The following is a 25,925-nucleotide window of genomic DNA, read 5'->3' as shown; positions in this document are numbered from 1 at the left end:
CAGAATCCGTTCAGATTTTGATTCTAGTTATAGTACGTACTTTTTTTAAGATATTACCTTTGAAGTGTCAAAAACCCTTCCGTATTTTCAACCCTTCCGCGCTTTAGACCCTCACCTTAGTTACTACATTTTGGCTCCAATCTTGGGAGTATTGTATTAGGTTTGTTATTTGCGATTATTTTCGATGTAAATTGTCATCATTGTGAAGATAAATGTGTGTGCAAAGCTCAAGATTTGTACATCTTGCTCTGTAAAACCCTGTCAAACTATGTCGGTCAAAAACTCAATAGAGCTTATGTTTAATTTTATATATTTCATGCTGACTCGAAATAAAACTTGTTTATTTATTGATCTATTTATCATAACTCTTCGCAACCAATATATTCCACTTCAACGTCGAAACTTAAGAACGAATGAAATATGTGGCGACTTAGACACCTATTTACCATCCAATCATATATTTTGTTTCATATTAAACTTGACTAGAGAAGAAAATGGAGTCGCCATTGCGGCATTGTTGAACTTGCCGCAGACTTAGTTTATTTGCGAAACTTTGGTTAATTTTTTACTTTTTCTACAAAATGAGCTCACATGCAATTGTGTCATAAAGACACATATTTTTTTCTGTTTCATACACCACTAATAATCGATGGCAACAGTGTCATCAGAGGTAAGGAAATTTATTTGGATAGTTAGATATCACTATTTTACTTTTTAGGAGTACAGCATGAAGCCCAGAAAGGGTTCGGTATATTTTAAAGAATTTATTAACGTTTTACAAAGTCTGTAACCTTTAAGAATTTGCACATATCACAAACCAGTGTTGTTACCTTGTTACGTGTTGGAATCTATCAACAAAAAAAAAAAAAACTTGACACTGATGTTCAAGTGTAATTAATTATTGTAACATGAGGGAGGCATTGGCCTCTAGTAGGAGTGTAAGTAAGAAAGTTAGTAAGTAATCTGTATTTAGAGTCAGAATGTATATACAATCAACATTACAAACACAAGTTCTTGTGAGCTCTTTAACGGACTATTACGTAAAACAACACAATAAACATACATGCATGCAAACACACAAGTACACAAAGTAATATGATGAGAACATAAAAAAAAATGCAACTTGAAAACAATTAAATAATAAAAACAAAAAAGTGCATAACCAAAAAGCACATATTACATGAAGCAAGCAAATGCAAGAAATTTACTTGGGTGTGAGACAGCACTGCTTGATACTTACAAGCAAGCAGTAACATTTTTGCCCCCCTCCTCCCCCCCCCCCCACACACACACACTGGTCATTTATGTGAGCTCTTTACTGATTGAAGGAAGTCACGAGTTCTGGCCTCATTGGATTGTGAATTCCATATCTGTGCTACCTCATAACTGAAGGATTTTTTACCATAGGGTGGGTTGTTTGGCCTGGGTACATGTACCTCTGCTGTGTTTACATACCGTAAATTATAGTTACTATTTTTAACAGTTACCTAATCTTGCAAAAACATTGGACAATTTTTGTAGATAATTTTGAAGGTCTCCAATGCAATTTTATGCATCCTTTTTGTCTTTAGAGAGGGTACATTGTAATTTTGACTGTTCCAAAAGTGAATTATGAGAACTTGTGTATTCATTATAAATGAAACACTGTGCACAGTCATATATTTCTGATATGGTCCAGTGCTTTCATTAAGAGTCGGTAAAGCACAATCACCGATTATTTTGTACTGAACAAAAAGCTAAACACAGGTGAAGATTCTATGAAAACGTGTCAAAATAAAGCTGTTCGTATTTGGAATTGCCCCATACCCAATATTTGTTGTGATTTGTGCAGATGAGTACAGGAATTTTTAGTGTTGACAATGAGCTTGAGTCAACACAAAAAACAAACTTTTACAGAATATGATTTAAGGGACAACCATTCGATTCAGCGGGGAGGGGGAGTTTTGGTAAAAATATTCTTGCAACCTTAAGTTTGAAAAGAACATGTCTGGCCTTTGCTCCCAAGAATATGAAAAAAATATTGGATCTGAGATTCAACACTGCTATAAATGATAATAGAAAATGAATACATTGTAATGTTAAAAAACTTCTGTCTGTCTAAAAGTCAACCAACTAAAACTGCCAGTCTTGTTCTTTATCAGAAACAACAAATTTCTTATTAGACTATGAATTTTAGACCAACATTTCACAATAAGACACATGCAATTGCACTACATGTCACAGTAATAATTAGGCAATAAACAGCATCAAAGTTTTATTATGAAAATTATTTCATCAGCACAAGGAACCACCACATGTTATGGAATTTCATTTAATAAATGTTTAGTTTTGTTCCTATGCATTTTTTTGCATGTGTTAGTGTTGTAACAAGTAAATACATGTAAAAGCCTAAGAACAAAATATGAAATTTATCACAATTTCATATAAAATGGCATAGTATTAAACAGTCAACAAAGTTTATCAGCATTAGTCTAGGTGTATTAGGTGGGAATCATGGGGAGCTCCTGGATTTTAGGGTTATGAATCAGTTATGATTCATCATATATCTTGATTTCCAGCAAATATTGCAGACTTAATCCCATATTTTCAAGTCAAAATTTAAATCTCAAAAAGGCTAAAATGCAGGAACTTAAACCACCCCCGGACCCCTTGTCAAATTTATTTGGTACCTATTTCTGTAAAGTACCTCCTGCCAGAAAAATCAATGAAACCCCATAGGGTCTGAAATGTGTAACCCGTACTAACTTTTTCCCTGTACCCAAATACTACTTTGACAATTTCTTCATTATTACTTGATATTTCCAGCAGAAAGTTGGTACGCATTTACAAAATGACGTGATGGTTAGGCTAGAATTAATGATTTTTAAAATGTTTATCATAAAATTGATTTTATTCGATTTCTGTTTTCAAAAGGTCTAAAATGTGTAACCCAAAATTCCCGTACCCAAAATCAAAGTCTGGTATTTTTTATTACCTGTACCAATTTATTGCATATTTGACATTAAAACGTCATAATATTATCATAATTTTCATTGACGATAAATTAAATCACTTAAGACTCTGTATATGAGATTTTGTTTTTCATTCTGGATAAGATCGTATCCATTCTTTGCTGGTACATGGATCGATGCTAGGTACGGTACAGAATTCAAACTCAATCACTTCTTTTTTAAACAATATTTAATCTTTCAAAATTTTATCCAAAGTCTTAATGTGAAGTTTTAACCTCTTAATAATATCAGAAAAAACGTTAAAATACGGACAGGAAAGTGAGAAATAATCAATGAATGGTTGGGTACTGTAACTTCCAGTTACCCATTTTATACCTTTTGACCTCAGTAAACTGATCAAACAAAAAATATCAGAAAAATATACATCATTTTCTTGATTAGAAATGAATTAAAACAGACTTTTCCACATCTCATGCAATTTTCAGTTCTTGACATATTGTAAGTGTTTAAAACCATTATGGAAAGCTCCCTTTAATTTTTTGAAAAATTCCCATTCTTCGTTTTTGAAGTCCAGAATTTTTTTTTGGATAAAAAAGGGGATGGGGGGGTGTTATCCTGTTTTTCACACAATAACCCAAAAATGCTTCCATTGATTGAAATGTAACTATGGAAAAGTAAATATATCTACAGTGGTGAAGCCCCTTAATTTTGTTTGAATAAAAAAAAAAATTCTTTGTTAAGGGTTACAGAAAATTATTCATAACAAGTGTGGGATTAAAATGTTTGCACAGTAACTCAAAAAACGCTTGCACAAATTAAAATAGAACTTTGGGAAAGTCTGTATATCTTAAGTGGGAAGGTCCCTTGAATTTTTTGAAAAATATTTCATTTGAAAACGCTTGCAGCAACTTGTGCCATACATCAGAGTATTTGCAATGGTATTCTAATCATATTCATCAGTGCAATGAAAACTGATTTGTTTAACGTGTCGTAGTTTTTCTTTTCTTTTTCATCTACCCCGGACTTGAGTTTTTATGAGCAACTTGGCAGGTGTTTCCATGCTCCCAGTTTTTAGTGGAGTCCAAGTTCCTCAATTGCTTTTGTTACTTTGTATTTATTATTTTCGTTACTTTATGTTCTTTGTTGTGTATGTCTGTTTTCCATGTCTGGTCTTTGTCCCAGGATTGCATTCTTTTAATTACTGCTAGAACCCTAGTTTCCTTAACTACTCTTTAACAATAAACCCTTTCTAAATATTTTCATCTTAATATGTTTTTCCTCATACACATGTATATGTTTATGAAGGATTGATAGAAAATGTATTTCGCAGCTTAGCAGCTCAATGAAAAGTTGTTTATCGCCCAAATGTCAGTAGATAAATCTATCATGATGTTTCTAGATTAGTGACTGTTTTAAAGTTTTGGCTGAACAGTTGTATCCACAGGGGCATCACTTTGTCCAGTCCTTATTTGAGCCTCAAAATTAAAAAAAAACCTTTAAATTTTGGTAAAAATCCTCCATTTTATCAAATTTTGAACAAGCCGTGGATTCATATAGGTGGATGTGGCATACATCCTCTACCTTTAAAAAGGAAAAAAAATGTTTTTTAGCATGAAATCTTGATTTTGGCCAAAATTTCACCAAAAAATATTTATACCTCGCTGGCTCAGCCCTCCCTATCATGAAATCCTGAATTTGCCTTTTTAGAGGTGTGTACACAATTTTTTTTTCTTTTTATAATAGATTTAAGCCCTTATTATTTGTCAAGAAAGTTCATAAAATTCCAAAAAATTATCGTTATATTTTTTTTAATTTGACCTAAAATATACCCTCATTTTAAAAAAAAAAATTGCTTGAAAACCTGCCAGGAGTGAAACCTTCAAGATGCTAACCATTTATCACTGTATGCTCTAAGTATGCTGTAAGTTGTACATGTATTTTACCATGGTGTATGTAATGGGTAGAGTATAAGATTAAGTGAATTCTTAACAGTAAAGAGGGAGTAGAGTGACCGAACTCAACTCCAACTCAACACTATTCTCTGATGATATTTTTTTATTAAAGTTAACAAGTTAAATTTTTGTGTCACATCTTTTTTTAATCAGTGTTCTAGGATTCCTATTTCCCAGTCAAATGAAATTTGGGTCTGGGTAAGTTCGGTTCTTAGTTACACTTTCCCGTGGCAAGTCGGAAACTTCATATGCTGTAAGGATTTGTTTTGTTAGGAAAGCAGTCACTGACTGTGGGAAAGTTGATTTTATATGGATTTTTCCTGAGGAAACCTCAATTTCTTAAAAATCCTAGAACACTGTTAATTAATTTTGGCGACTGGACTACCACTTGCTGAAGAAATATTTTTAAACTGTTAATTCTATACATGTGCAAATGTTTGTCATGTGCATGTATATGCATGTTATGTATTTAAGTTACATATTAATCTATAAAAATAGAACTATTATGGAACAAGTCTAAATCAACAACCCTTTTCATACTGAAGATTTATTAAGACCGATCTAATATGCACTGAAAATAACATAAAGGGACTTTATGAGATGTCTGCTTTAGGCAGGTTTCTGGTTTATATAAAAGTTCAATATAGAGAAGGTTAATTGTACATAAAAAAAGTATATACTTGCTTGTATTTTTGATATTTAAAGCAGCAGGGATATGTTCCCGATAAGTTAAAGAAAGCAGAGAAGAGAATTAAGACACAGTCCTACGACACAGAAGCATGGAGTGTTTTGATACGAGATTCTCAGGTACAATTTTTACTATGTTTTGGTTTAGGGCTTATTTGATTAATATTTTACACAAAATTTGTTTAAATTACAGCATTACAATTTCTCATTATGTAATTATTATTTTATTATGTTCATTTTTCATTCAAAACATCATTTTTTCTCCTCTTGAAAAAATGTTTTGAAATTGATGTTTATTTCTGGTCCCTGATTTTGCGCCTTATAGCTGGCTACCCATCTCTCTATCAACTCTTATGTAGCACAAAATCTCCAAAACCTTATGTTTATCAATTACCATTGAAAGATTTATATACAATGTATTTTAAATTTTGGGTAAAATTTTGTGGAATTTTGAATTCAGAATCTGACACAGTTTGAGCAAAAATTTTTGTGATCACTAAATCTCCAAATTATGCAATATTATGAACTGAAAATGTTTACATAGGTATTCTAGTTCTTCCTTTAAAAATACTTTATCTCTGAAATGTATCCTCAAACATAGCCTTAAGTAGAGGACTCTTCAAAACATTTTGCCAAATACTTTCATACAATTTATCCATGTCAAATTTTTGTTATATTACATGTATATGAAAACAAAACCTTCCATGTCCACCTTTAAAGCAAAACGTTATGCTGTCCATAATTGTAGTTAGAAGGGAGTTAGTTTGCAGTAATGGCATCTTCAAAGGATTGTTTATTCGCAAATTCTAATGTATCAGCATAGATCTTCTACTGAATGTGTTCAACAAACATAAGTTCAAAAGGTGCTATTTGCATTTTTGTATGGAAGAAACAAGAATTAAATAATTCACTATTTTCTCTGACCTACAAATTGTGCTTTTCATTTCTGTTTTATTTCATTTTGTATAATGTTTGATTCCTTTAGTTAAAAATCTCAGTATCATTATCTCACCTGGCTGTAGTCCATGTGAGCTATTGCCATCACTTGGCGTACATCGTCGTCGTTTACAATTTCTTCAAACATTTTCTCCTCGGAAACTACTGAATAGATTTGCATGAAACATATAATGACTGTTCCTTAGAGTATCCTGCACAAAATGATTGTTTGGATTTTTGATTGGTTTAAAAACATGGCCGCCGTTACTAAAAATAGAAAATAAAGGTCAGACAGCAGATTTTTGCATATATCTCCAAAACTGTTAGGTTAAGCCAAATTCTGACATGGGGTTAAAGTATTCAGCATAACAAGACTTATCTGGTCTAATTTTGGTGAAAATCTGTTGGCCCATGATGGAGTTATTGCCCTTTTTGGATGTTTTTGCTGTTTTTGATGTTATTACTATAAAAAATCTTCTTCTCAAAATCTACTATACAGAGTACAATGAAAATTGGTACATTTTGTATTTTGTTTTCTAGGGTATCCTTAACAAAATGACTGTAAGGATTTTTGATTGGTTTAAAAAATATGGCCGCCTTTACTAAAAATAGAACATAGGGGTCGTACAGTAGTTTTTTGCCTATATCTCCAAAACCGTTAGGTTTGGTCAATATCTTTCAGTTGCTGAAATGATTTTTATTATAAGGCCTACAAAAGTCTCCAGGGATCAAAGTTGTCAGACAACTCTATATAAGAGTTATTGCCCTTGAAAGGCAAAAAATTACGTTTTTTGCAGTTTTCAGTCAATTTCTTGAAAGCTATTATAGATAGAAATAAACTTTCGATTGATGAAATGATCCTCATGATAATTCCTACCAAAGTCTTCATGGAGTCAAAAATTGTCGGACAGCTTCTTGTTGAGTAATTGTCCTTGAAAGGCAAAAATTAAACCAGGTGAACGATTCAGGCTCCTGGGAGCCTGTTGTTCATTATTGCTGTAAATGCATTTCGAAGTATTCACTTTTGAAATTTTGGAGTTGATTTGCATCATCTCACCTTATGAACACAGTAAAATGTAAAACAAATGTATTTTTTTTTACAGAATGTGCTTGAACTTAATTATATTCAACTACTTTTATTGGGCTTGTCTACTAACTATTGAATTTTCTTGACAGATGAAACCCATAGAGGTTGCCAGACCCGTGTACGAGCAGCTTGTAACACAGTTCCCAACTTCAGGGAAATATTGGAGGATTTACATAGAACAAGAGGTTACTTGACATTGTTATTTGTGTGTGAGGCCTTTTTATACGCCTGTCAAAGACACAATGTATTATGGTATACCGTTGTCCGTCCGTCGTCCACACTTTGGACAATAACTCAAAAATGCTTTCACCAACTTCAATGAAACTTTGGTGAATTGTTCATATCTATTCACGTAAGCTCCCTTTCTATTTTTATAAATTTCAGATTGAGTTTTTTCCCTTAAAAAAAAGGGGGATTTTCAAGTTTTCGGACAATAACTCAAAAATGCTTTCACTAACTTTAATGAAACTTTGGTGTATTGTTCATATCTATTGATGTAAACTCCCGTAAGATTTTTTATAAATTTCAGATTTTTCGTTTCCATGTTGTGAATTTTTATACTTAAAAAAAGTTAGATTTTCAAGTTTTCGCACAATTACTCAAAAACTCTTTCACTAACTTTTATGAAACTTTGGTGAATTGTTCATATCTATTGAAGTAAGCTCCCTTCCAATTTATATAAATATCAAATTTTGTATTTCCTTGTTATGAAGTTTTACTCTTTAAAAAAGCTGGTGACGACTAAGGACATTTTATTCATTGAAAAATCGTTTAAAACAGACGATTTGTTATGATGATTGACTAATAAATATAAATGGTAATTGGTAACCTTATCAGAAAAGCGTGTATTAAACAAGATAGAAATGTATGGGTGAAAAATCAAGACAACAAACATAGTTAGAATTGAGGTAGCCAAATTTTTTGTGCATTTTTTATTTACTTTTTAGCTCACCTGGCCGTAGTTTAAAAAATCTTCTCCTCAGAAAGTACTTTACAGAATTCAATGAAAGTTGGTATTTTTCTTTCATAGGATATCCTTAACAAAATGACCGTTTGGATTTTTGATCTGTTAAAAAACATGGCTGCCATTACTAAAAAATAGAACATTGGGGTCGGACAGCAGATTTTGGATATATCTCCAAAACCGTTAAGTGTAACAAAATTTGGACATGGGGGTAAAAGTATTTAGCATGATGAAATCTATCTGTGGTCAAAATTTGGTGAAAATTTGTTGACCCATGTTGGAGTTATTGCCTGTCTTGGATGTTTTTTGCTGTTTTTGATGTTATTACTTTAAAAAAATCTTCTCCTCAGAAACTATTCTGCAAAATTTAATGAAAGTTTGATTTTTGATGACTGAAAAAACCTGGCTGCCATTTCTAAAAATAGAACAATGGGGTCAGACAGCAGATTTTTGCATACATCTCCAAATCTGTTAGGTTTAGCCAATAGCTTTCAATTGCTGAAATGATCCTTATTAAAAGGCTTACAAAAGTCTCCAATGAATCAAAAGGAGTCAAATTGTCTGAAAACTCCTTGTTAGAGTTTTTGCCCTTGAAAGGCAAAAATTTAACCAGGTGAGCGATTCAGGCTCCTGGGAGCCTCTTGTTTTTTTTGGGGGGGGAGGGTATTCACAGAATTTCTAGTTGATCATATAATTCATTAAAAGCATAAGGACAAGTTAAAAGGGCAACAGGCGTAGCTGTTTATTTCCTAATGCACAATTAAAGGTTTTTAGTGAGCAACACTTTTAAATGGTTCATTATATGCTCCCAAAAGGAACGTTAATGATTGTATTATCAACTTGGCTCTGCATACTTATGGCCAGAAAAAGCATCAATATCCGGTTTGTACCTTCATTTTCAGGAGCTGAAAAACAGCTACATGGCAATTTCATTTGCATATATTTTGTAAATGCAATTGAGAACCAAATCGGTCTCGGAAAATATTCACTAGTTTTGATGATTAAATACAAATCGAAGCATAACTATTCCAAGATAGGGTTGCTCAAAACAGTCTGCAGTGTGGCGTCCAGATTTTTACAAAAATTATGTCATCCATATTACCCATAATTCTTGTGTACTTAAAAATTGCGAACGATAATGAAACGAAAAGAATCAATTAAAAATAGTATCGAAATGAAACAATTCGAAAAAATGAATCAAAACGAAATAAAAAGAAGTTTTAATGATGCAAATTGAAACAGAATGAAACAAAACTAAATGAAATTAAAGAAATCTTATAAGACGTTTCGTAGTTTATTAGAACCATAATGTTTACCTACGCTGGACAATTTGACCCAAAAATATTTCAGATTATGAGAACCCAAATTCCTAATGAATGCTGGCGAACATTTTGGCCCATAGACATTTTTTAGGACAATTAACACTGTATATCATTACAAAATTTTCCATATTGAAAGGTTATAGGTATAATACATGTATATCAAATCAGAGCTGAGTAAAAGTATCAAAGGTGTTTTTAATTAATGTTTCTCTAGAAGTGTTAAAAGATTTCACCTTCCTTATATTATGAATAAATAGGTGTGCTAATTTACTAAACCTTCACAACTTAAATTGAATTCACATTTAAACTCCAGTAATTCTGTAGGTTTACTAATAGAACATAAGATGATATCAAAGCTATGTTCTATTATAAACCAAAAAAATAAGTTATTTAAATGTAACTAAATATTTTTTTTATTATAGTTAAAAGCAAAAAATTATGAAAGAGTTGAAAAGGTAAGTGTTAATGTAGAATTTGATTCAAATAAAAAAATGCAAGTAATGTTGGTGTTTCTCAAAGTATCATAAATGGTATTTTTACACTTTGGTTTTACTTGTCAATTATTTTTGTGCTTATTATTACATTTAATAAATTATGTTTGTTAAAACCGTTCAATGATGCTGATGGAAACTTATTGGATATGTGTATGGAAAAATAGAATATGTACATTCATTTCTGAAAAACACAGTCAAATAATGCTTGAGAAAATATCTATTTCACATACTGTACCCAATACAAAGGAGGGGGAGTTCTGTTTTACCCCTTTTCCCCTGTCTCTCTGTTCTGTTCTTTGTGCTGATGTGATTGCTGATTTACCGATTATGATGCAATAGCATGCAAATGCTATTTAATAACCACTGGTATATTCACACTGCAATGGAAGAGGGGGTTAGGTGTGCTGTAAAACCTAGATTTTACCCACCACTTCATTTGAAATGCCTGTACCATGTCAGGACCATTGCAGTATTTAACTTGTAACTTGTGCAACAACAATTTCCTGTGTGCCAACTCAGTTTATATTTTGACCATATGGTTGTATATGAACTTTTGATATTCTTAGCACTACATAGCATGCAACATCTTGTTAGTCTTTGCTACATGCTCAGAAGAAGAAACAGGTCAGAAATCAATACAATAGAAGTGACTGCCTGTTAATTGATACTTTCATTAGATATTGTAAAATTTGCAATACTTCAGACATATTGTTAATTTATCTTAAGGGTTACTCAATCTGATTTCAGCTGTTCCAGAGATGCTTGGTAAAAGTGCTGAACATTGATTTATGGAAGTTATACCTTAATTATATCAAAGACACAAAGGGAACTCTGCCTTCATATAGGTAAAGTCTATAACTCACCAAATATCACTTTTTTCCAAGGTCGTAGTTGTCACAAAATTAAAAACTGATTCGCTCATACTTGATACATGGTGTGTGAATTGGCAACCAGAACTTTCTAATAGCTGACATTATCTTTATCTGTTCGTCTAAATATATGTTCATTGTTGTGTGTCATTATTCTATGGATTTTGATGAAACTTAATATGTAGGTTAAATGACATGCTAGGTGATTGCACCAGTAGTTCAAAGGTAATGATTTCACTGTTCAGAGCTGTTAAGTGCAACTCCAGCATAGCTATTCGAATGAAACTTATCATGAAGATTTTGTTGACATGTATTTATAATTCCCAATCGATTTGTTAACAAATACAATGTATTTTATTCACTGTGACAATGAAGTTCATGTTGTGCTTTGAACAATGGAAAGAGCAGAACAGATTTGTCAGTGAATCAAGGTCCAGCTGAATGATGATTGTTTTAGTACATTGTACCTACTTCAATCTGCTTTTTTTTTTCAGGGAGAAAATGGCCCAGGCCTATGATTTTGCTCTGGATAAGATGGGCATGGATATTATGTCCTACCAAATATGGGCTGATTATGTTAACTTCCTTAAATCTGTGTGAGTATCTATGTTACTGCTGGAAAGTATTATCATATTGAGAATTCTTAATTGTACAGTTGTAATTAACTATTGTCATGACTTTTAATGTTACAATATATAGCAGTTTAAATTTCACTCTATTTCTGCACATAACTTGTGAAATTAAATTGGTTCGAGAAAAATCAAGTAAATTTTGATAGTTTTTCAGATGTAGTTATGTCATGTTTTAACCAATATTTTAATGATAAATTATGTAATTTCTATGAATTGTGTCTGGTTTTCTGTTATAGAGAAGCAGTAGGATCATATGCAGAGAACCAGAGAATCACAGCGGTTCGGAAAGTCTACCAGAGAGGTGTCACAAACCCCATGATAAACATTGAAATATTCTGGAAGGAATATTGTTCTTATGAAAATGTATATAAAATAAAATATTTTTTTATATGTATCAAACATATTGAAAAACTGAATAATCATTAAATCCTGATCAGTTGTATTTTAGAGCTTTATTAATCATTTTATCATAGTTTAGTTTTGTTTTCGTAATGAAAAATTACCAGAAAGAATCATGCTTTATTATTTATTTTTTTATGAAAAAAAGATATTCAAGTCATCTGAAAATATAAAATTATTGAAAAACATCTTTGACCCAAAAGAATTTTAGAGTGGCATTACAATTAAAGGATTTCAAAATTTTGAGCAAGTAGAGTTAAAAAAGTAAATGAAATTAATATACTGATATGAAATTTATACACAGATCAGTTCATATTTTATGTTAGGTATATTTTCTTTATCCAGAGCATTAATCCATTAATTGCAAAGAAAATGACAGAAGACCGAGGTAGAGATTATATGAATGCTAGGAGAGTAGCTAAGGAATATGAAGTGGCTACACGAGGACTTAATAAAAACATGCCGTCAATACCCCCACAGAACTCACCTGAGGAAGCCAGTCAGGTATAAATATGGTTTTGTTATGCTGTGATATTGTGGGGGAAAATTAAGGTTTTTTCTCATTGATTACTGATTAATAAGGTCATTCATACTAGAGATTATGCAGCACAGAATTCCCAGTTTAGGTTTTTTTGTTGTATCACAAACAAATTTCCTATGATACTTACTCTGGAATTTAAAATTACCTCCATACTGTTATATATAGATTGATCAATGCTTCATAAGCAATTAAAAAAAAAAAAATGTATTGTTTTCTATATTACAGGTTGAACTGTGGAAAAAATATATATCATGGGAGAAAAGCAATCCACTTAAGACAGAAGATCATGCATTGATCACTAGAAGAGGTGAGCTTTAAAAAAATTGTATTAAATCAGTGCTTTCATTAAGAGCTGGTACTCGGTATTTTTACACGGCTACGGTAGCGTCTGGTACCGGCAGAATAAAATAAAAGCAAAAAAAACTTGAGGAAAAATCCAGTAAATAGATATCTAAGATCATTCCGTCTGTAGGCTATGGGTATGTCTCCAAAATCACGATCTTTAGTTTTTATTATTGTTTATAGAATTGTTGTCTTAGTCGAGGTTGGCGTCAGAATTTAATCGGTAAAGCGCTTAACCTACGACGATTTAACATAGTGTCAATAGACCCTTTTGTGCTAACGTTGGGGTTGTCGATGAGCATGCGTAGAGCATGCTTAATATACACTTCCGTGAGGAAAATTCTTTTGTTCTACCCAAGCTCTACCTTGCGGAAGGGTATATTAAGCATGCTCACCAACTTACCACAAAAGGGTCTATTTATAGGAAGCAATCACCGATTATTTGTGCAGAACAAAAAGATAACACAAGTGAAGATTCTATGAAAACATGTTAAAACAATGCTGTTCATATTTGGAATTGCTCCATACCCGTAATTTTCTTGATATTTGTTGAGATTTGTGCAGACGAGTGCAGGAATTTTTAGTGTTGACAACGAGTCAACACGTGAAACAGACTTTTACATATTATGATTAAAGGGATGACCATTTGATTTGGCGGGGAGGGGGAGTTTTGGCAAAAATGTTCTAGCAACCCTAACTTTGAAAAGAACATGTCTGAACTTTGCTCACAAGAATATAAGAAAAATATTGGATCCGAGATTCAACGCTGCTATAGATAATAATAGAAAATAAATACATTGTAATGTTTAAAAAATTATGTCGGTCTAAAAGTCAACCAGACTGAAACTGCCAGCCTTGTTCTTTTTCAGAAGCAAAGAATTTCTCATCAGACTATGATTTTAAGACCAACATTTCACAATGCAACACATTCAATTGCTCTACATGTCACAGTAATAATTAGGCAATAAACAACAAAGTTTTATTATGACAATAATCAGCACTAGGAACAACCACATGTTATGGAATTTCATTTAATATATGTTTAGTTTTGTTCCTATGCTTTTATTTCCATGTGTTAGTGTTCAAATTTTGTAACAAGTAAATAAAAGTCTAAGAACAAAATATGACATTTATCAAAATTTCATATAAAATAGTATTAAACAGTCAACAAAGTTTATCAGCATTAGTCTAGAAATGGATCTGGTGGGAATCATGGGGAGCTCCTGGTTTTCAGGGATTTGAGACTAAATCAGTTACGATTCATCATATATCTTGATTTCAGATTCATATATTTTAAACAAAACTGAAGCAAATATTGCTGACTTAATCCCATATTTTCAAGTCAAAATTTAAATCTCAAAATGGCTAACATCCAGGAGCTTCTGGGGGGGGAGGCTTTGCCCCTCCCTCCCCCCCGGACCACCCACCAAGGCATTGCCCTGGACCCAGTGGGGGCCTTAAGTGGCCCCCAGACCCCTTGCCGAATTTATTTGGTACCTCCTACCTGAAAAATTAATGAAACCCCTGTTAAATTTTTTATACATTTCCAATAAAATACCTTTTCATTTCATCCATAGCATCCTGGATTGGTTAGGCAGAATGTTATTCTGTCTGTAATATTGACATCAATGTTATTATCATTAATCTTAGAACTTAACTTATTTATTATGATATCTTTTTCTTCAGATTTTAAAATCCACGTTTCTGTTCAGATTTTCTTTGCAGAGATTTTGTAAAAATTATTTGAAATCTTCAAAGCTAACAGTTTACATAAAAAAATTACCTATGAAAACTTACATCAGCATTATATTTATTTTTATATACATTTGTACTCTTTTGCATAATGTTAATTTCCATTTTTTCTTTCAGTAATGTTTGCGTATGAGCAGTGTTTACTTTGTTTAGGACATCATCCTGATATTTGGTATGAAGCAGCTTCATATCTAGAACATTCCAGCAGAATCTTAACAGAAAAAGGGGTAGGAAATCAAACTATTCTGTGTTATATTCAGAGGTGTCTCTTGTTGTTGTATGTTATGACCCGTCCACAATTTAGATCCTTTATTTGTATGTTTGATAGAGAAATTATTACTGTATTGTAGAAAGTTTTGTAATTTGGATAAAATAACAGCTTGGAATCTCATAATCATCTGTTGCTTCATTAAAAATTGTTATTTAAGACATAAATATTGCAAAATTTCGGAAAAAAATACATGTACCACAATTATTGGCTTTAATTACAATTTTCACAGTAATAAAATCATTGCAATAATATCCTGAAAGAGTAATCAAGGGAACCAAGGTTATAGCGGTAAACAAAAGAATGTAATCCAGGGACAAAGACCAGACATGGAAAACAGACATACACAACACAGAACATAAAGCAACTAAAATCATACATACAAAGTAACAAAAGCAAATGAGCAACTCAGACTCCACTAAAAACTGGGAGCATGGACCAGGTGCACCGGTAGGGTAAGCATCCTCTGCTTTTTTAGAAACACCTGCCGAGTTGCTTATAAAAAGTCAAGTCCGGGGTAGACAAATGAGGAAAAGAAAACTATGACCTGTTGAATAAATCAGTTTTCATGGTGCAGATGGATACACCATAATGATCCATGAGTTCATGATGACGACCATAAAACTTCTGTAGTGATGACTTCAATCTTGTAGCAACATAACCCTGTTCCAGAAGCCTATTTGTTAGAGTTCTAGCGTGATACAGAAAGTCTTTGTAGTTAGGAATCATGAATTAGTAAGAGAATGATTATTTCAGCTATTTCATAAAAATTATTAATAGTCAGATATTTATCTTTTAATACCAAAATGAAAAATGTACTTGACTTAATTTAATATACATGTATAGTTTCTTATATGTTTGATAGGACCAGAACGCTGGTAAGATGTTTGCAGATGAAGCTGCTGCCATCTATGAAAGGGCCATAACCACTCTGATGAAGAGCAATATGTTGTTATTCTTTGCCTACGCTGATTTTGAAGAGGGCAGAATGAAGTATGAGAAAGTTCATACGATTTACAAGAGGTTGTTGGCGATGCAGGATGTTGACCCTACATTGGTATGATGTTATTTCTAAACAGAACACTTTATGGTGACCTTTAACTTAGGGATAAGGCATCTGTTTGAAATTGATCAAACATTTATAGGAATATGATAATAGGTATAAGAATTGAGACGGGAACAATTTTTCACTTTCATTGTGTGAAATCAACCACTTAATATGAGGAAAATTCCCATAAGACATTGATTACAACAGCATTTATTTCTTTAAAATACAGTGCCTTTACTTAAATATTCAGATATCTAATGATGAACAGTAATGTGTATTTTTTTCCCATTGATCTTGTTGACGAGATATATTTCTATCTCTCAGACATTACAAGATATTACACTTGTCAAGTTATATCACAATACTGTCAGTATCAAAATTGATGTAACTATTATTCTGTATTTATCTTGTAATTTTTTTTGTAATTCTTTAAGTTTGTAACATGGTTTTCCATCAAACAGGGTTATGTTCAATACATGAAATTTGCTAGGAGAGCAGAGGGCATCAAAGCAGCAAGAAATGTGTTCAAAATGGCGAGAGAAAATCAGAAGACTAAATACCAGGTGTATGTTGCTGCAGCCTTAATGGAATATTATTGTAGTAAGGTAAGGACAACAAATTGGAATTTATGAAGTTATCTTTTCAGAAGTGAAGAAAATGCATATTTGATTAAGAAAAAATTAAAAAATCATATGTAATTGGTATAGAAATTGAAATTAGCATTGTACATTATTGGTTTAGGCTTCTGAAATTGTATCATGAGCAGAAAGCAGAAAAGAATGATTTTCTTTTTGATGACAGATATGTTACATTAAATATACTTTTGTGAAATTACTGTATTTGTAACAATTTTTTGTATGAATTGTATTCTACAATTGTTTTGTACTTACTTTATAACAGAAAAAAAGATTGGAAAATAAAAGTTTACCAAAAACTACCATAGCTTTGTAGTCAATTGACAAACATGTGTTGGTCAGTTTTCAGTGTTCTTTGTTTTGTGTATAACATCAATAGAGTTCTCTGATATACAGATAGGCTTTTTATCAGCTCTTAATTGTTGTGAATCAGGTACAGTTATAATAAATAGCTCTACATTGACAGTATTTGTAAGTGTCTTTTATTGATAGCCAAACATATTGCACTTAAAATTTATAACATTGATTGAGAAGGAGTTGTTACTAAGGTTAAATTTCTTTTCTTTATGCTTTATCTTTCTAAGATGGACCAATAACTGATGTTCCAATGTATACACATTCCACATTTTAAAAACCTCAATTATCAATGAAGTGAAAATATTACTAATGAAGAAAGTTAAGTGTAGAAATATTTAAATAATAACTGAATTACACAAAGGATTATAACTTAAATTGTTTAAGCTTGAGTAATTTTCTCTGTTGTTTGAATTATTTGAATATTTTACATACTTAACTTCCTTTGATTGTTTTTATTAATAACATTTCAGTTTGCATAAGACAGTATATTGTAATACAAACACAAGCAAAACAAATTATATTTAATGAATTACAGGGAAGGTAATGAATCGTGTTCATAAGTTTCTACTTCATTGAATAGAAAACATCATTCATATGGCATTTTTTTCTGTTGATAACACAAAATATTGCCCGAAATGAACTGTTGGATATTGGTCCGTATCTTGATCAAATATATCTGTAGTTGTATTAAGTTAATTCAAAAACTGTATTTTCCATATGAAGCCAGCAAACAGTGCAGTGTTTTGATTGTGCCCAACTTTGTAATGTGTTAATTTAGTTTGCCCTGTCTGTCAGTCTGTGTGTCTGTTACACATTTTTCAGATCTGTTTGTATATATGCGTATCAAGCACTGGTAATTTCTTATTTCCTAAATAATGATGTTCGCTACTCTTTTTAAGAATAAGAAGGATTTCAAAGGGTTGTGAAATCTTTCATGATCGTAGATAGATGGGTCAGTGTGCTTGTTTTTGAGACATATATATTTGACATTTTGGCGGGAACAGGACTTTTCTAGATTTCCATAGGTTTCATCTATTTAAGACACTGAAGAAGTAACAAATATTTCATAAAAAAACTTCCCAAATAACTTTTTTTTTTTTTTTTTTTTGGGGGGGGGGGGTTTCACTGAGCAAAAAATATTAATGCTATGAAATGGAAAAAACCAGAGAAGTCCAAAAATTTGACAGAAATGGTTGAACATGTCCAATGAACACCCTTAAGGATGTAAGTTTGCAGTTCAAACAAGTTCAATGTCTTAAAAATCACGAAAATAGGGAAAGACTATATTTGTGTATTGCTGTTGTATTGTTTGTTCTGAAATTTATGCATTCAGTATAGCAACAGTTTTAATTTACAGTTAATTTCTTCTTTGAAGTATGCTGTAATTTGAAAGTTGTGTTGCTGTAATGATGAAAATTTTAAATGACAACTTCAGTATGTACAAGCAAGTCACCATGGCAATAATTTTTGAGTTCAAACAGTATAGTTGTATATAAAGTATATAAATCAGTGACTACAGGAAATCCTTTATACCAGCAGCAGTATTGTATTCAATATAGAGCATGTTGAAATACTTCAGAATCAATTACATGTATTCTATTTATCTAGTAAAATGTTTTGCAGGTGATTTCACTTGAATTATTGTTATGGCCTTGTGTTCTTGTAAGAAAACTGTCTAAATCCATTCTTACTCCATTAATGTTACCTAATGCAACCAACATGCCTGACCTGCTTTCTGTTGATGAACTGCATTACACATGCTAACTTAGAAAATGTAGGAAGTGTGAAAAGTCTTTTATTCTTTGAAATAAAGACTGTCTAGGGACTTACATGCTAGTTTATAGGATAGGTTCTGAAATTAATTTACTAATTGAATTATTTACTATTCATCATATCCTGTAATGAATTTTCACCACATGAAAAAACTATTTCTACTCCAAAAGTAAAGACTGTTTACAAAGAAAATATCAATATAAGCTTTGTATGTGTTAATCACTTCTAAAATTTGAAGTTCTTAATGGTAATGCTATTCAAAATTACTGGTAACTGGTTACAATCTTTCTTATGCCTTCAGGCCTGAATAATAATTGTTTTGATATTTCCTAGAAAATCCTATTTAACTAACTCCAATGCCTTTACTTTAGAGCTTTCAATGTATTACCAATCGAATATTCCCATAAACTTATAGGCTGTAAACACCCTTATCATAGAATTTATGGCCTTTGTAAAGTTGGTTTTTTTTTTGTCATCTACTGGCATCACCAATGGTAACTAGAATGTTTGCTCTGTCTGTCAGTCCATGTGTCTCATACACATTTTTCAGACCAGTTTGTAAATGCTTACAGATATTGCTCTGTCAGTCCATGTGTCTCATACACATTTTTCAGACCAGTTTGTAAATGCTTACAGATATTGAAAAACTTATGTTAGAGTGTGTTATGGTAGGTTGCAGATCAAGCAGTTCAATGTTTTTTTTGAAGAAATAATAGGCTTTGGGCTTGGTATTTTCAATTTCATTATAATTTAAAACTTCCCCAAAATGCTTGCTGATGCTGAGCTAATATGTAGGCAAGTTTTCTTAGAAAGGGACCGTGTATTAATATCTGCAATATTATTGTAATCTGGTTCCAATGTAGACAGCTTTCTGTCTTTAGGATCTTAGGACATGATTGTGCTTATTTGTAATAAAACTATTGTATTTATGATGTGTTATGTTATTTTTGTGTTTGTGTTATTTATTTAATCATAAAATATTGTTATTAAAACCTAACAGGAAAAAAACGTCGCACTAAAGATATTTGAACTCGGATTGAAGAAATACGGAGGCATCCCGGAATATGCTTTGTGCTACATGGATTTTATGTCCCACTTAAATGGTGAGTAAACGTTTTAAGAATTAAAACATTGTATGTCAGGAACTCTAAGATTACTTGTCTTTGCAACTATGGTGTATTTCATCTATCTGGTTTCTTATGAAATTATCTTTTTTTACCGAAAGAAATCCAAATATCTTTGTTGAAAATATTTTGCAGTTTTGATATATTGTCTGATTTATGGTTCAAAAGAAGTTTTTTTTGAGTTTGTTAAATTAAATGTCAAATTCATAGGCATAGGGTTAAAAGGAAATAGAAAACATAAAAATAAATAAAATAAAATAAATTTGTCACAAAAGTTTAGGTTGAAAGTTCAGAGTTACAAAGATTAATTACCAGTAAATATTGTCTGATAACAACTACAATTGAAACATTGAAGACCCTTCCTCTGAATTTAATATTCAGTAATAAGCAATAAGAAATAGAATGGGTGAAGACTTTCATTGTTGTTTTTTATCATTCATTAATTTAATTTCACTGTTTAAATAATGTTATTAATAAAGATTATTTTCTGTATTTGTAGAGGACAATAATACAAGGGTATTGTATGAAAGAGTTTTATCTTCTGGTCAAATTCCTCCTGAAAAATCTATGTAAGTATATCAGTTAGCCTGTTAGTTTCTTATTAACTATTTACTCTTTTTTAAAAAGTTAAAAGGGGGAACATTGTGTTGAAAAACTCATACTTAGGTGATGTCTCTGAGAAATGAGTCAACAGATTTTTAAGATTTTTATCAACATGATTTGTAGTTAAAAATAGATAATGTGTTACTCATACTTCTTAAGTTGTTTTTTTTTCTTTCAGAGAAATTTGGAGTAAATTTCTTGCCTTTGAATCAGAAGTAGGTGATTTAGCTTGTATACAAAAAGTAGAAAAGAGGAGAGCTCAGGCAATAGAAAAGGTTAGTAAAGATGAAACAAAACACATCTTGTTACAAAAGTAGATGGTTAAAATATGTTTTGTTTGTTAGTTAGTGAGATTGTTATGGAAAAGAATGGATAGTTTGGTAACATTGATGAGAGCTTTATAGAAAAGAATGGGTAGTTTGGTAACATTGATGAGAGCTTTATAGAAAAGAATGGGTAGTTTGGTAACATTGATGAGAGCTTTATAGAAAAGAATGGGTAGTTTGGTAACATTGATGAGAGCTTTATAGAAAAGAATGGGTAGTTTTGGACATTAGTCTCATGTACTATTAAACTTATTGTTGTACATTATAAAAATACACTTGTCATTTATCAGAGCTTTTCTTTGGTAGTATAATAAATTTGTGTTTAAAACAACTTTTCCGGCTGAAGTACTACTTACTGTAGATAGCAGTGTTATTTAAATAAATATGGTATTTTCAAAATGGTATGATTTTAGGTTCAGGAATTTGAAGACAAAGACACAGCCTTGTTGATAGATAGATACAAATATTTAGACTTATATCCTTGCTCACAAACAGAATTAAAAGCTATTGGATACTATGTAAGTATAGGTCTTATATGTTAGTTATTGTTAGGAAGTACGTGAATTGGTGTAAAATTGCTGTCTTAGTAAGAGAAAAAAAAGGGTTGGATATTTTAATGCTGGTTTGTTATAATTTCTTCTATTTAGAAGAAAGCACAACTGCTGAATGGTAAACTGCCTCTATTACTACTCTAGGTAAGAAAAGACATTCTCAAAATATTGCTAAAAAAAATTAGAATAACATTATAGGAATAAGGATAACAATGTCATATCTAAAATTGCTAATTAAAGGAATCACATTGTTTTGTTTTGGTTTATACATACCATTTCTGACTGGACATACTGTTTTTATAACCTGACATATCTATTTTTTGGACATACAAACAGACCATTTTTGATTGAAAGAATAGCCAGTTATATTTTTCACTAGGATTTAGTGAAGCAGCAAGTTGTTCAAGCTCCATCAAGTTCAGTAACAAAGGCTGTAATGATAGAGGAGGAAAGGGAGAAGAAACCAGAGTACCCTAAACCTGATGTCAGTCAGATGTTACCATTCAAACCTAAAGCTGTTGTCAGTAAGTCATAACTAAGGATGTTGTCAACCTTAGGCTTTTGTCATTGACTCAAACCTAAGGGTGTTATCAGTAACTTCAACCTTATGTTTTTGTCACTTAGTCAGTCAAATCTAAAACAAAAAGTTGTTGTCAGTGAGTCAAACCCAAGGGTGTTGTCAGTACAGTAACTCCAACCTTAGGCTTTGTCACTCAGTGAGTCAAATCTAAAACAAAAAGTTACTGTCAGTGAATCGAACATTAGTGTGTTGTCAGTTATTCCGACCTTAGAAATTGTCAGTAAGTCAAACCTCAGGGGGTTGGAAGTCAAACTAGTTATTAGTTAGTAAATAATGGCTGTTGTCAGTGAGTCGAACCTTAATATTAGTTAGTAAATAATGGCTGTTTTCAGTGAGTCAAACCTAAGTCATCAGTAAATAATAGCTTTTGTCAGTATATCATCTGATGTTACAGTTCAAGCCAAAGTCTGTTAAAGCTAATGTCAGTGTAAAGTTATATTGATATAAATCTAAGAACACAATGAGAAAACAAGTGCAGACTCTTAAATACTTTCATACAATCTTTACATCTATTTCAGCCCCAGGATCACATCCAGTAGCAGGAGGAGAATTCCCTGCCCCACCCTCAGCAGCCAGCCTTCTTACCATGTTACCACCTCCTAGTTGTTTCACTGTAAGTGTCTATAGTCCACAGGAAAACTGCAGTATTTGTTGTTTTATATGTTTCGTAAAAACCTGAAAAACTTAGTCATTTGTTTCGAACTGATAAATTAATGCATGAATAGTATATAAATGTAAATTTTAGGATATTTATATTTTAGGACTTAATATGTTAGTAGATTAAGATTTTTATGACTTATGAAAGCAGTTGTTTAATATGTGATATGCACTAAAACATAAAGTTCCATATTGGTCCTATACATATTTTTCTATATATTTTAAAACATATGAAAAACATTTGTTACAATTTTTCTTGTGTCAATTTGTCATAGAACCAGAATCACTTAATTATTTTTTTTTCAACCTTCAACACAATAATGTGGAATATAATACACTGATTCAAATCTAATTAATGTTTTTCATACTTTAACTTATCCCCAGAGAGCAAGTCTGTTGGATGTTTTTCATACTTTAACTTATCCCCCAGAAAGCAAGTCTGTTGGATGTTTTTTCATACTTTAACTTATCCCCCAGAGAGCAAGTCTGTTGGATGTTTTTCATACTTTAACTTATCCCCCAGAGATCAAGTCTGATGAATGTTTTTCCTACTTATCCCTCAGAGATCAAGTCTGATGGATGTTCTTTTCATACTTTTCCCCAGGAGTTATTGCCCTTCTCTACTTTTAAGAAATTTATATGATGATTGTGTGCTGGGTATCTGTGATCAATTTTCTGTATTCGTTTTACTATTCTTTGGATGAAAAAACAAATATGAGCTACTGTGAAAGTACTTTAATTTTTCAATACCAATTTTTCGTGGATCAGGGAAGAAACACAAAATTGTGGATTTTTAAGTTTCCAGTAAACACATTATTGGGAATCTCCTATCCATTAGGAATCAAATTTTTTGTGGTTTGGTCTAACTACAAAAATTGGTACTCCACAAACAATAGTACTTTCACAGTATTCTTACGGTGATACTTTAATCACACTTAGGATTTTTTTTTTTCAGGGACCCTTTGTTATAATGGATAAGTTTATAGAACATATGAAGAATCTTTCCATACCTGATGGTTTGTACTATAGTGTACTGTTTAATGTTTAATTTATTATTTTTCTCATAATGGCAGTAATTAGAAAGTTCTAATCTACTCTGAATAGGATAGGTCAAGAGGTAATGTAGCACTGAAATCTGTATACCACATTTATACTAATCAATGAGACATAAAAATATATAGAAAGAAAACACAGTTTTTTTGTAGCATGAAGAACTTTGTAGTTTCTAACCAGTTGTCATGAAACTTTCTTTTACAATGCTTCAGTTTTCATGATATCTATATATTTTAGGATCCAATGTATTGATGAACTGTATTGTGATGTTTGACATGAATAGTATAAACTATTGGTAAAAAATAAAAACCAATAGGTATTATACATCTGCTGCATGTTTACAGGGACTTGATGGTCTTGCTTGTAAAATAATAAATTGATCTGAAAGATAACTGTTGCTTTGTAACTTAATAATATTGATGCTAAGTATTTGTTTTTCTATGAATAGCTCCATTTGTGGCAGAAAATGGAGTAGATAGTATTCTGAAAGCAGACCCTGGAACACAGTACTCAATAGACATTGCTCTTGGAAGGAAACGTAGAATCACAGAAGGAGAGGATAGTGATGATGAAAACTCAGAGGTGGCACCACCTTTACATGACATTTACCGAAGTCGACAACAGAAGCGTATTAAGTGAAATAGGGAAAGGGCACTGTCTTTCTACATTGGATAATTTGTATCACTCATTTGTAGGTTCATTTCATTGTTTTGGTTGAAATAAAAACCAACACCAAATCAAAGCTGAAGTATTATAGTTATACTTTACATTTCAATACACTAAAAAAGCCTACATCTGTTGTATGTACATGATGTTTTATCTTAAATATATGTAAATACATCAGAATAAGATTCAATACTATCAAATAAGATCCCTGCAATAAAACAGTTTATCATTCTACTGTCAGACATTGATTCAGGGTCATGTATCAGTATAATTATCACTTTTACTCATACTTTGTAAGAAATAATTCCAAATCATCTTCCAAATATACAGAGGAAGATGTTTACAAAATGATGGAATTTTTAATTGACAACATAATTGTCCAGTGTGGTGGACATGTTTTTCAACAAACGGTCGGCATTCCAATGGGAACAAATTGTGCTCCTTTACTTGCTGACCTATTCCTTTACTCTTATGAGGCTGACTTTATAGCTGATCTGATCAGAAAGAAAGAATATCATCTGGCTAGATCCTTCAATCTTAGTTTCCGCTATATAGATGACGTATTATCTTTAAACAATCCTAATTTCGGGGATTTGATACATCGCATCTACCAAAAAGAACTTGAGATAAAGGATACTACAGACACTGTGAAGTCAGCCTCATATCTTGACCTACACTTAAAATGGTAAAGGAAAACTATTGACCAAACTTTACGACAAACGTGATGACTTTTCATTCAGAATTGTCAACTTTCCTTTCATCTGTGGCAACATCCCTTCGGCTCCTGCATATGGAGTGTTCATATCACAACTCTTACGTTATGCCAGAGCTTGCCGAATCTACACAGACTTTTTGTATCACGCTAGAACTCTAACAAATAGGCTTCTGGAACAGGGTTATGTTGCTACAAGATTGAAGTCATCACTACAGAAGTTTTATGGTCGTCATCATGAACTCGTGGATCATTATGGTGTATCCATCAGCACCATGAAAACTGATTTATTCAACGGGTCATAGTTTCCCTTTCCTCGTTTGTCTACCCCGGACTTGACTTTTTATGAGCAACTCGGTGGGTGTTTCTAAAAAAGCAGAGGACGCTTACCCTGCCGGTGCACCTGGTCCATGCTCCCAGTTTTTAGTGGAGTCCGAGTTGCTCATTTACTTTTGTTACTTTGTATGTATGATTTTAGTTATTTTATGTTCTTTGTTGTGTATGTCTGTTTTCCATGTCTGGTCTTTGTCCCTGGATTACATTCTTTTGATTACCGCTATAACCTTGGTTCCCTTGATTACTCTTTTACTGACACTAAGGCGGTATTTTTAGCAGTCCACAGGCTGTTTCAACAGAAGATCATA

The 25,925-nt window shown here is 31.9% G+C and overlaps 1 protein-coding gene across 2 annotated transcripts; it reads left to right on the top strand.

Annotated features, from left to right (window-relative positions):
• Positions 1–469: 469 nt before the first annotated feature.
• Positions 470–24,645, top strand: LOC148615185 (cleavage stimulation factor subunit 3-like). 2 transcript variants are annotated; one of them, XM_088589836.1, is made up of 20 exons: positions 470–670; positions 5,609–5,710; positions 7,703–7,798; positions 10,322–10,354; positions 11,141–11,238; positions 11,757–11,858; positions 12,131–12,257; positions 12,639–12,797; positions 13,060–13,141; positions 15,046–15,155; positions 16,062–16,253; positions 16,706–16,849; positions 20,010–20,112; positions 20,633–20,702; positions 20,915–21,011; positions 21,476–21,580; positions 21,993–22,137; positions 22,712–22,806; positions 23,806–23,866; positions 24,352–24,645. In XM_088589836.1, the coding sequence occupies exons 1-20, from the start codon at positions 650–652 to the stop codon at positions 24,540–24,542; spliced, it is 2,133 nt and encodes a 710-aa protein (XP_088445962.1). In that variant the 5' UTR covers positions 470–649; the 3' UTR covers positions 24,543–24,645. The 2 variants fall into 2 exon arrangements, with proteins under 2 accessions (XP_088445962.1, XP_088445963.1); XM_088589837.1 differs by having other exon boundaries at positions 475–670; positions 5,612–5,710.
• The last annotated feature ends 1,280 nt before the right edge of the window (positions 24,646–25,925 follow it).

This window comes from Perna viridis, chromosome 6, assembly GCF_037379345.1.
Source record: "Perna viridis isolate PV_CMFRI_1.1 ecotype Kerala chromosome 6, ASM3737934v1, whole genome shotgun sequence".
NCBI lineage: Eukaryota > Metazoa > Mollusca > Bivalvia > Mytilida > Mytilidae > Perna > Perna viridis.
The sequence above is the reverse complement of the archived record's forward strand: the minus strand, read 5'-3'. Positions and strand labels throughout refer to the sequence as shown.